We start from the raw sequence: 12592 nt of genomic DNA on the forward strand, positions 1-12592 counted from the left end.
CTCTTTACTGAAGTGGTGGTAAGTGTTTCAAACACAGGTGCAGCCTGCACCTGTCAACTGCATCATTAATTCAGTAGACAGTGAAAAAATATCAAGTTCATAAATACTAAATGTGTGGAAGATGGATAGAATTAGGAATCCATCTGGTTCTTTAAAATACACATTTAAGCTTCAATAATCCATATCATTCATCTCAACAACTAATTATAATCAGTTTGTCTTAAGTAGTTTTCAGGAAATGATACCAAGCACTGTCTAGTTCTTCATCTTACTGGATGCGTTAATAAACTTAAAATTTGATTGACATCTTTAATCACTCTCTGATGTTTTATAGGCCGTAGATTGAGAAATGAATGGACAGGTAAATCAGTAATGAAAATAATAGTTAGATGCAGCTTTAAATTGTTTACTATTAGAACACACACAAAGTAAAACGGTATATATAAACAAGTCTTGTGTTAACTTTCTGTAGCTTCATCTAGACTGCAAAACTAGTAAAAATGTTCATTAGTTGTGTGCCATTAGGATTAATTCTGCAATGGAAATATAGACACCATCTTCTTCATAATAAAGTAAATAATACTAAACATGGACTACTTACTCATGTATCAATACATCAAACAAAGCATCTATTAAGCTCAGTGGAGTAGCATAGGTGACCCCAGTGGAAATCAGTTTGTGTCATTCCGGACCTAGATACAATTCTGCCTCGGGCTTGATCCTCAGTATTCCCTTCACTTTTCATCCTGGATATAGGACACAAATGCCTAGCTAGTCAGATAGTCTGTCTGGAGGTTTCTCCTGGATTCAGAGCTAAGATCGGTTGATTCTCCCCACTCCCCCGACTTTGATCCTAATGTCTCATCCGTCCTGAGATCAAAATGTACATCTGACTTTTCCCTGCTGTTCTGCTGGGCTGTACATGCACCCACACACAGCCAGGTGTGCTTTGAAAGCTGAGAAGAGCAGACAGTTTTTTTAGCTGAGTTAAGCCAAGGATTAAGGAGAATTTTACTGCCCATCTAGGGGTGTGTAATAGCATCTATTTTTGACTCTGCCTTCAGAGAGAAATGCCTGGTTTTCCTCAGAAAAGCATCAGAACCTCTTGCATCATCTCTGGCTTTCACTTACTCCCTTCACACAGGTGCTTTTGTAGCTAATCCAAACACACACACCTATACACTCACAGACACTTTGAGTGCATGCTTTCTTTTCTCTGCTTATAAGCGTTTCCATGGGTGTGTGTGCATATTGTCTGCACATGTGCAATGTGTGTACTTGCATGTGACAGAGTTTGGTTGTATGTGTGCGCTTCCTCTCTCCTTGTGTGCCTAAATGGCTCTGACACATCTGTGGCTTTTCCAGACAAATCAGGGCTGGTGCCAAACTGCCAAAAAAATCAACGCAACAAACTGCTCTCTTCCTTTACCCTCACTTCCCTTCCTCTTCCTGCTCCCTGCTCCTCAGTCTGCCCCTCTCTCTCTCTCTCTCTCTCTCTCCTCTCTCTCTCTGCATGTCTCTGTCTCTTCTCTGCCTTTTTTCTCCCTCTGTCTTGGTCAGACTCCTTATTAAAAATAGAGTGAGTGTGTGCTGCATATTTAAAATGGTCATGGATGGCTTTAAACGGCTGATGGTATTTAGTGTCTCCTCAGGGAGCTGCTATGAGCCCTTAAGCTGGCTCCTCTGACTGGAGCCTGACTGACTGGTGAGCACACACTAAACCTCTAATAATGACTTGTGTACACACATAGGCAGCACAGCAAATGCATGCGCGCACACTGACACACACCTGTAGTACACAGGTATGCACATGTACAAACATTCATAGTGCACTCACTTAAGTGTGACGAGGACGCTGGTCCACGTCACTTAAGCGTGGAATGGATGCATTGTGTAATAGATGGTGTCTGTTTGTGTGTGTAGGCTTGTTGGTCATTAGTTCGCCTGCGTTGATGTAGCAGTGTATTTTTAACTGTATTTGAAGAAACTCTGATGGGTTCATAGGCATATCTCTGTGTGTGTGTGCGCGCGCTCGACAACAGTCGGGGTCGATGTCACACTGAGACCCTTCAGGTTGAACAACAAGTGTTTCTGTCATGTTGTCTTTCATTCAAGCTTGGGTTTGGGCTCCAATCTGCTCCTAAGTGTCATTCACTTAAAACACTATTGATTGCCCCACACGCTCTCAAATACTGAACATAAATACTGCTGCTGTGAAACACACCCAAACACATACGCTGATAAACAGACACCTCCGCACAGAAGGCGGGAGGAGCTGAACAGGCAAAACAGAGAGGTTGTGAGATAGAGGACTTGGTAATATCTGAATCTTCAGATGAATGGTTGATAAAAGAGCATTTCCAATAACTAACCTGTACCTGCAACCACGATTCGGAACAATGAGAATAGTGCCATTGCCTTCAGTGCATTCAATACACAGCGGAGGAGAGAACACAGATTTATTCATTATTCATGCTGCAAGGGTATTTAATGGTGGCTACTTGGTGTAATGTCATTTGGTGTATGTACAGCAGTTTGATATCTTTCATATGTGGCGTGAGCACTAAAGCATATCCATAAATGTGAATATTTGCATTAGAAACTAGTTGGGTGTTATTTGTTTGTGTTTTTCTGCTCATGTGAGGTGTTTGCATGAGTTTTTGCCAGCATGCCTGCTTGCATTTATATGATTGTATTTGCTCGTTAAAGATGTTGAGCGGAAAGTAGCAGCAGCGCTGGTGTGTGATGTACTGTTGACAGAACAGCACAACAATGACCTTTGAAAATTCTGGCACATGCATGACACATTTCTTGTTTTCATCAACAGTTTGTCTTTTCCACAGATTTATATACAGAAGCACAGATTGGCTGGATAGTGAGTGTGTGTGCCTACAGCTTGTGCCAGAAAATAGGTTGCATCCTTTTTACCGATACATAAATGGCCAGCACTCCATGCCAAGCAGTCAATCAGCCACATTTAAATAGTAATACAGTCATTCTTTAGTCCCATACGTATAAACTGAACTCTGAATGCTTCCCTCCTCATCTTCCCGTCCCTTCTGTATTCTGTTGTTTCTGTCCAACTCCCAGTGGTGATGGGTAACCGAAAGGCAGTGGAGGAAATGTCTTTCTAAGTGAGCTTTTGAATTCAAGTTCATCAAGAGTGTAGTTTTTGGGTGTCTCGACAGCTCACATTGTTGTGGTCTCTCTCCAGGGGCTTTGGATGAAGAGGAAAGTGAATGAATGAGGAGAGTGTGCAGGGCCATTATGTCTCAGTTCATCATTAATCAGTAGCTGATGAGAGGCAGTTTGAGGGAAAGATGGGGTCTTTTACAGCTACGGCACTCTCAGGACGTGTGAGGCTCTTTTAGGCTGCCTACTTTGCTGTCAACAATAGAGCAGGTCTAAACACGGTAAACAATGTTCGAAAGGAAAAAGTTATTGCCCCCCCCCCCAGCTTGAATCTTCTATGGTCTTTCCTATATTTTCTAAACTCTCTTCTTTCCATCTTTACCTCTATTGCTTTCTCTGTGCATGGTTTCTTTTTTGGCACTCTGTGTGTGAGGAGTGAGGTGGGAGGACAACTTGAAGAGCATTCTCATGTGAGTCAGCGAGAGTCTAGAAAACTGCACGATCTGACTGAGAACAAGGAGGAACGAAGCACTAGCCAAGTCCTGCATGTTATTCCCCCCCAACCCCCCACACCCTCTCATTATATCTAACATTTTTGCACAGCAGGCAGTTGAACAGATTGCAGTGCACAGAGGCTATTACAGTGTAGCATCCTGGCTGCAGGGGAGAAATCTAAGAGGATAGCAGCATTTGAGGCTGTATGTGTAGCTGAGTGGTGGGTAATGAGGTGAGAGTCCTTTCTAGCCAGAGGTTAGCGGTGGTTAGGAGGGCAGGTAAACATTTCAGCTGCTCCTGACTGCCTGGCCTCAAGGCCGCAGTGACACTGGTAGAGGAGGGAGCGGTGTGTGGAGGGGGAAGTAAAAAGCAGGGCAAGAAGATGGATGGGAAGCTTAAAGGCACTGTGAGGTAAAATAGGTGGCTGGGTATTTTCAGATTGAAACATTAGTTTAAGTATTTACCAGAGGTGGTGAGTACCTTTTAACATTGGTTCCTGTTACATCTGCTTGTTGCCTAATCTTAAATTATAACCTGTAAATATGAGGTGATTGTTACATACTGTTTTGGCCAGTTGTAGCTGATGTTTTTATAACAGGTTCTGTACAGATTAAACAAATGAGATGGTTAATTAGTGAGCTTTATAGCTGTGTTCAGGCAGAGTCAGGGCAGCTATTTTTTTCCCTACTTTGTCCTGATGTCAAACTACAATAAGCTTAGAGCAAACCGGCTGTAGCGCCATACTTAACACACAGATGTGAGCGGTACCAACCTTTTCATCTAGCTCAATGCTAATATGTGTATTATTGAAGATGCCTGAATATTTCTTTAAATGTTGAATACTTAATTTTTTTTATGGCTCAAGGGGGAAAATGTTTTATAATGTGTTAACTTTGAATGGAATTATATTGTGATTCTGTTTTTTTGTTAGTGTTTCACAAAATTATTCCAAATCAGTTGTGACAGAAATTTAACTAAATTGGATTTTTACAAAGTTGTACATGTGTGCAGATGTTTGTCATGTACAACAATACATAAGTGTAATTGTTAATTTCATTTAATTTCTTTTTTAAATGTCTCATGATGTAGGCTACTTTATTTGCTTTAGAAACACAATTGTTTTACATCTTTTAACAAAATCTCCCAGGGTTAACTGAAGAGCTTTTCTTGATGGTGATAACATCATTTTCAGTGTTTGCCAGCTGATTGCCAATATAATAAAACCTTTGTGTACACTTAGATCACACATGGAACCATTTAAATGTCTTTCTGGATGTAATTGTCTATTTATCAGAGCCATAGAAAATAGAATAATGAAAATTTAATGTGAAAATCACTTCACCTATTCTGACACTAGTCAGCTGTACATTACAGAATTTATACTGTAATACACTTATGGTCATAAAAGAAATGGCATGTTAAAGTACACAACACTGAATCCGTTTAATGTCACCACTTTTGAGTCTAAATGTGAGAGAGTGATGTAATGTGATTAGTTTAATGTGTTTGGTATTTAAAAGTGCTAAAATTGCTCTAGAAATTTCATGTGCTCCCATAGATGTGATGACTGTCTGGCCTGTCCTTGTTGAACACTCTCCTGGTAAGGATCTGCATGCAGTTTCCAGCTCCACCTGTTACGCCTGCCTTTCTCTCTCTCTCTCTTTGTGTGTGTGTGTGTGTGTGTGTGTGTGTGTGTGTGAGAGAGAGAGAAAGATAGAGAAACTGAGTGCATGTAGTACAACAGATCTTTCACGTCTTGAGTGGACTGCTACATTTGGCTAATGCAACCCTGCTTTCTCAGCTGGCTGCAGCCGATCACCTCAGTGCCAGTTTAAAGTGGACTGTAAATATTGACAGGGAGACAGCAAGAGGCAAACAGCGACCTTGTCAGAGAGAGAAAGAAAGAGAAGAAGATGGAGAGGAGGGGATGGTGGAGACATTTGAGAGAAAGAGACAAAGAGGGAGAAGAGATGGAGAGAGGGAGAGAGAGCCTTCTCCCAAGGCAACTGAGTGTGCTTTGATGCACTGTGGCAGGGAACACACTGTCTCCCCAGGGAGGGAGAAGGAGAGCAGCGTCTTTCTCTATCTCTCACACACGCACACACACACACACACACACACACACACACACACACACACACAGCATACAGAGTTTTCACATTACCAGCACACAGCTTGTTAAAATGTCACAACACACACACTCACTTGCATACACTCTCACTCTGTCACTGTATGTATACTAAGTCATGGTGTCAGTGACATGAATTTAATCCTCAGACAGCTGAAATGCACAAGCTTGAGCTCTGGAATCACAGTAGATTAGAAATGACCAGCATCACTGACGTGCCCATACCAAAAACCCTAGCAACAGCACACACACAAAAACTTAGTCAGCGTTTCCTTCAGTCACATCGGTAGAGTCTGTCCCCTCCTAGCCATCCAGCCGATCATGTTGTCCAAACGAGCACAATCAATTTGATCTGTTTAGTGCTGAAATGAATTGTAACTGCAGCACTCAGCTCTGAAGTGTTTCTTTTGATGGTGAATAATTTCTTTGTGTGGCATTCTGTTGAGTAGGTGTGTGCAGCTTATGTACTGTATGTTCCCTGTCAGTTGTATTCATAAGCTTTACTTTGTTTTTTTTTTCCTGCTCTTTTTCTGCTTCACTCACTTTCTCTTCCCTCCTCACCTTCTTTCTGTTTTCCCCTCACTTCATCCTGTGCAGTTGCATGTTGATTATTGAGTCTCTGTATTAGCAGGAGTACACACAGCTCGAACAGAATGATCGCATCAATAAGACGGGTAGAGTGTTTGTTTTACCAAGTTAACCTCAGAATCTAAAGGCTAGGGTTTCTCTTTTCTCATAGTGAGCAGTGAGATTACATGTACTGTTCTTTATCTTAATCTTTCAGAGGCCATCAATTCATTTGGGCCTAATCTCATTGCCAGGCACTCTGCTGCGTGCATGGTAGCTTTGTGTTTTTCTATGCTGGGGGGTACTGGAGCCTGTGTCTCAGCTGAGTTCAAACGGCTTGAATTTCAGCTGAAACCAGCTGGCCTTACTGCATTCAAACTCTGCATTAAAAGCAAGCCTTTGCCGAAACTTCCTCCTAAGAGCAACAAAGCAAAACTTACCAATATTAAAAGGGAATTCTAAATCAGAAAATGTCTTCAAAGGCATTAATAGTGGTAGGATGATCAAACTCTGTGGATTCAGAGTATTTAATAGACATTCTCACTTTACTGAAAAGCATACTGGAAGATATGAGAGGAGATGATGACACTGAAAATTCACAAGCGGGACAGTCTCACACTGTCACCGCCGCATGGCCAAGGCGAGGTCTGCTGAGCCAGCATGATGCCTCAGGCTTTGGATATTTTGGTCAACTGACCCTTTTAAAGAGTCAAGCAAACCCATTAGGAATGAATCTGATCATCAGCTATAGTACAGTAGGACTGTTCTTCTACTGACCAGTGGCCCGCTAATCTCTTAAGCCAGGACCAACCACATTTATTGCTCAGCCTTTTCTCCAGTGGATCTGCAGCACTAGACAAGAAATTCTGATTTTCAGGTTGTTAGTAAACACTCGGTGCAGCACAAACTTGGGTAGGTGTGCACACATGCCACTCACTGATTTGCTGAACAGGTCAGGGAGGGTAATAAAAACAGAGCTTATCTCTACTCGTTAGGCACAGGAGATAAGAGATGCAGAGGGAGCTGCTGCAGATTTGTGCCGTCGTATTACTGGGCCAAACAAGTGAATCTGAAATTACACTGGCGATGAAGCGGGATGGCAGGAAAGGGGGATGATTGGAGTGAATAAGGGATGGATGGAAGTAGATGGGAGGAGGCAGAGATAAATGCAGCTCAAGCCTGGGCTATGTGGGGATACTGAGGATAGGCCAGCATGTCAACATTAATCCCTTAAGGGAAAGGTGTAAACGCACAGGAACAAGAGATTCAGTGGAAAAGAGAGGGATCTGAGATCCTTATCTTCCGACTCTGTCCGTCATCCCTGAAGTGTGTGATCAGCCCTTCGCAGGCAGCAGCCGGGAAATCCCTCTGCACGCCTCTGAAGCCAGCCTCGTAATCACAGCCTTCATCGCACTTGGCACTTCCTGTTGCCTCAACCTTTTTCCTTTTGCTTTTTTGTTTCTCACCTCCTTGTTTCTCAGTGTCATTCTCCTGAGCTCTACTGTATGGACCCTGCTGCCTCTCCTTGATTCATCTCTCTATGAATCCACTTTCACTGAGTACTCTCCTCATTTCAACTCTGCCGTCAGTGACTCGTATGCGCTGGGTTTTTAAGGAGTGAGCTTTTATCTCCCCAATAAGTATTTTCAGACAAAAATGAGGAGAGTAGAGCTACAACTGAAAGACTAGCCAGTGGCTGCAGAGCCAGGATTCAGGCATAGATCCTAAAACTCAAGAGATTATGGTGGTATTTTCAACTTGCTGAAGTGGTTCTGTGGTAATTTCAGACAGTTTCAGCCAACCATCCAGCCTCATCTCCTCTTACTCCATCACCCTCCACTCACCCTTTTCCTGAGCCCTCATGGGAGAATGGTGGTCTGTGGTTGACTGGCTATATAGGCAGACAAGGGTGAGCAATGGAGGGCTCACATATGGATAAAGATAGATGTGTATCAGACTAGATAGTCCCTGCATTGATCAGCTCACAGCAATGGAGCTGACCTTTTACTGAGTTTGAACTGTGGAACATCTCATTCCCAGTAAAGAAAGAAATACACCACATGGTTAGGTTGGAAATAGAGAACTGCTCTGCCTCAGGGCTTCTCTCCACCAAAATTAATTTGGTGTTATTTGGTGTATACACTTGCTTCTGTGTCTATTTATATGTTTAAATATATATGTGACTATGTCTTTGTGTATGCATGTACTGTTTGTCTGAAAAGAAAAGGCAGCAGGGCAAAGGACAAGCTGCAGACCAGTGTGTTTGTGTAGAGATGTCAGACTGAGTGACGAGGATGCAGCACAGGATGCCAGCTGCCTCTTAATATAGTGCTGTGTGTGTGCATACGTGGGTGTGTATTTTGTTTTTGCAGTGGTGTATTGTATTAATGTAGTTTACATGTCAGGGTGAGCTTGTATCTGGTTGTACGTCCTTGGCAAAATGCTGCAGGAATTTGAACAGAGCCACCAGACATACAGTATAAGCGCGCACACACACACACCCAATCTGTCTGGGATATTTCATTAGCACACGATGGCTGGTGTCCAGGGCCAACATGGAGGGCACGCTCTGAAGTCAAGTCATTCACACAAAAGCACCGCACCTCAATCCTTAAAATTGGTTTCTTTTCCTGTAACTCACTCTTCTCTATCAGAGGTTATCTGACAGGAAGGGGCATCTTTCTCCCTGAGAACTGCTGAGTGAAAATGACATTGGTTGGGGTAATGACTTCTTTGAAATAAACAAAAGCATTAGAGGCTACCTCTGTAGAGTCTGAAAAATAGAAGAAACATGGAGAGAGTGGTGTCATAATAAACAGACATGACTCTGGAATGAAGAAGCAGTAACACTTGAAAACCAAGGCAGGTTATCAGGTTTAGAAGCAACATGCCCTGTGGCTGTTCACGACTTTGGTCTTAAAGAGACACAGCACCACCATGTGGCAGATGGCTCATGCTGCAGGAAGGTGATTGCGTTAGAGGGGATGTGTCTAATGCCAATTTTCAGTTTCAACAGCTGTAAATCTAATAAAACCTGAATGCCAGCTTGTAAGTCACATCCTGTCTGTCTTTATTGTTTGAGATTTTATGAAGGCGCCCTGCTCTTTTATTCCTCAGTTTTTTGTGCAAATCATTTTTTCACTCCTATTAAATTACTTAATGGAAAATGGAAACACTTCCACTGAAGCACCATTGTGGCTCTGAAAATGCCACAGTAAAATGTTCTTACATGCTCCTTCATGACAGTTCTTGTAAAGATCTGACTAATTATTTAGCAAAGTTCATCTTTTTTGGATTTTTATAACCCAAAATCTGTTTTATGGGTGAACTGAAACAAAACTGTTTTACAAGCTCCTGGTTAGACACTTAAGAATCAGACTATTGCATGAATAATTGCAGTTCAGCCTGAAGTAGTATCCAGCAAAGTAGCTTGTCCTAATTTCTTTATGACCATGCTGTTAAAACCATTAATACACCTTTTGCTGTAGTTTATTGTTGGGTCATACTGACAAAATAACATAATACAGGTTTTGCATTTATGGGAGCAGGGGAATCGGTAGAGAACTTTGTTGTACCCCACAGAATAAATTCAAACAGCATAATTAACTCAGTTCACCCCATCACGAGAACATTTTCTGACTCTGCAGATTACGGTGCACATTGTGCTTTTGATATTGAAGGTTCAATCCACTGATTTCATGTCTTTAATTTTCTCATTCACATGTTTTATTTACTCTCCGATGTACTCGGTGAAATTCCACAAAACACAAATTATAATAGTAACATTACACAAAATGATTGTTTATAAAGTCCATTGTGTAGATGGCACATAGAAACCACCCATACAGGCTTTGTAAATGAATGAGCATAATGAATAGCATAAAAGAGAACTCAGAGAATGTGTAGTGTTAGCATCAACACATGATGGTCTGGATGGTGATTAGTAGTAAGGAAAAAGATGATCATTAGGACACTTTTGTGTGTGCAAAAGAATGAATGTTATTTTAGGAGGTATTCAGAGTAGTTTATTGTTGAGAATTGTAATTAGAGGACTAACAACATTCAGTCATGACCCTTCCAGTTCCTACAACCAGAGTTTGTTCTCATCAAATGAGCTTCAGATCCTCTTTGCTCTTTACCACCCCCTCATTAGCATAGTCCTCTGTGAATACAGAGGGATAATGAGCCGGGTTGCACCTTCACTAAAAACAGTTTGTGTGTGCGTGCTTGTTTTTGTGTGCGTGTGTGTCATAGTTTGGTGTGGTCATGGTTCATTAGTGGAACTTCTGCATGATTCCTCTGGTTCATCCTAATCACCCATGTGACTTGACACTCTAATCAAGACCCTGTGCATACTTCACCACACAGCCACACACACTGTATATTCTCATCATCAGTGCTGAGTGTCTCTCTTTTCAATATGAGGGCCTCACACTTAGTCATATGTTTTACAGTGTAGAGTAACTTCAGTTATCTGACCTACAGCCCTGCACTGGTGTGACAGGCCTACTTAAAGGGGTCACAAAATAAATTTAAGGGGTCATGTGACAATTAGCAAAATAGGAAAGATGTTTTTGTATGAATCAAGCAAACAAGATATGACGGGTTAATTAGTGAGCTGTAAAGGTGGCGGTAGGTGGATTTTGTTATCAGACAGAGATAGGATAGTTGAGTCTTCCTTAGTCTTTGCGCTAAGCTAAGTTAACCATATGCTGAGTGCAGGTTCAGGTTCATGCAAACATGAGTGGCATCCATCATCCCAAAATGTCAAACTCTCCAGCTGTTTTTTTTTAACCCCTTATGACTTTTAACAATTATTTAAATGTATTAAAAAAAGAAATTACTGGTGAACCCCTTACATCTCATAGTGATCAGTGTGGACATTGCTTTATTTTGAGGGTTTATAAGGCAAAAATGTCAGGAAACAATATGTCAAATAATATTTAAAAAGTAAGCCCTTATAATGGAATGGACTTGAGCTGCATTTTGCGTTCACATCAGATCAACCGGTGTTGATTCTCTTCTCTTCCTCTCATCTTTCCAGATACTCCTCTTCCACAGAAGGGTCCTACTACAGGCACCATCATAGGAGCCATTATTGGGGTGATTATATTTTTGGCCCTCATTGGAACAGCCATTGCCTTGTACCGCAAATTTCGTGACAGAAAACTCGGAAAGTGAGTATCTGTGTGATTGGATGAGTTTGGGTTGCTGCAGTTCAGTTCACTATTGTTTTTTCATGTCTGAATGTTTGTTCTGTGCATTTGCAAAATGGTTTATTAAATGAAATGCCACACAGCATGACTCACTAAACATGGTGGCTGTGTGGATTTGTGTTTCAGAGGTCCACCCAAATACAAGCCCCCTCCTCCTAACAAGACCAATGGTTCCATTGGCATGGTGAGTCACCGTCAACAAATGCCTGCAATAAGAACAGCTGTATCACTTACTAGACAATCATGTTGGGTTGGCCTGCACAAAGAAAACCCATCAGCTGTGTCATCAGATTAGAATTTTATTTCCTTAAATGTACTGACTAATAAATGTGTGTCAGCAGCTGAACACAAGTCATCCCGCAGTGGCAGAGGACAGACTTCTGCAGAACCAGTACTACAGTACCCAGAGTGCTGAGCCAGTCACGGTAAGGACACATGTTAAAAATGCAAAGGTGACACACAGTCCATTACTGTAACTTAAATGTATCAAAATAGAAATGCATCACACAACTCTTTTCCAGCACACCAGGGTGATGAATAGTCATGTGACTTATAGATCATTACAGATACTGTACAAAACAAAATGACCATCATTTAAAGTAATTTTAAACACAATACTTTCAGAAGATACAGTATTTATTTTGTTGCAAATAAAAAAGAAATTCTATTAAGAAAAATCTTTGAGGAAATTTAAGCTTGAAAAATCAGCCAGATTTTTCATTTATTTAAACTATGGTCAAATTGTGACTTGATGGATAAATTAGGATGTTTATATTTTACTTGTTTCATTTTAACCCCAGAAAGAACATAGGAGGGCTGAGGATGAGCTGCAGTCTCATCCACAAAAGAGAATCTCAGATTTGCTTGCTGTTCAGAGTGAATAGCATTGTTACCAGTTTTGGGCAGTGATGCAGAGGTCTGGAACCAGGCTGATCTGAGATTCCACTAATTGGATTGTAATAAAACTTTGTGTAATGGTGTGTGTCAACGCACCATTGTTGCACTGCTACAAGGAGCACACAGTCTGCTTGTCAGATTGTGCCAGAAGTGTGGG

General features: G+C 41.5%; 1 protein-coding gene across 1 annotated transcript in view; it reads left to right on the plus strand.

Moving 5' to 3' along the window:
* Nucleotides 1-12592, plus strand: part of LOC109966235 (nectin-2) — a 74174-nt gene that overhangs the window by 60055 nt on the left and 1527 nt on the right. The window contains exons 7-9 of the mRNA XM_020610935.1: nt 11367-11499; nt 11665-11722; nt 11880-11963. Coding sequence (XP_020466591.1) covers nt 11367-11499; nt 11665-11722; nt 11880-11963 — 275 coding nt within the window. The remainder of the gene's footprint in view (nt 1-11366; nt 11500-11664; nt 11723-11879; nt 11964-12592) is intronic.

This window comes from Monopterus albus, unplaced genomic scaffold, assembly GCF_001952655.1.
Source record: "Monopterus albus unplaced genomic scaffold, M_albus_1.0 scaffold107.1, whole genome shotgun sequence".
Lineage (NCBI taxonomy): Eukaryota > Metazoa > Chordata > Actinopteri > Synbranchiformes > Synbranchidae > Monopterus > Monopterus albus.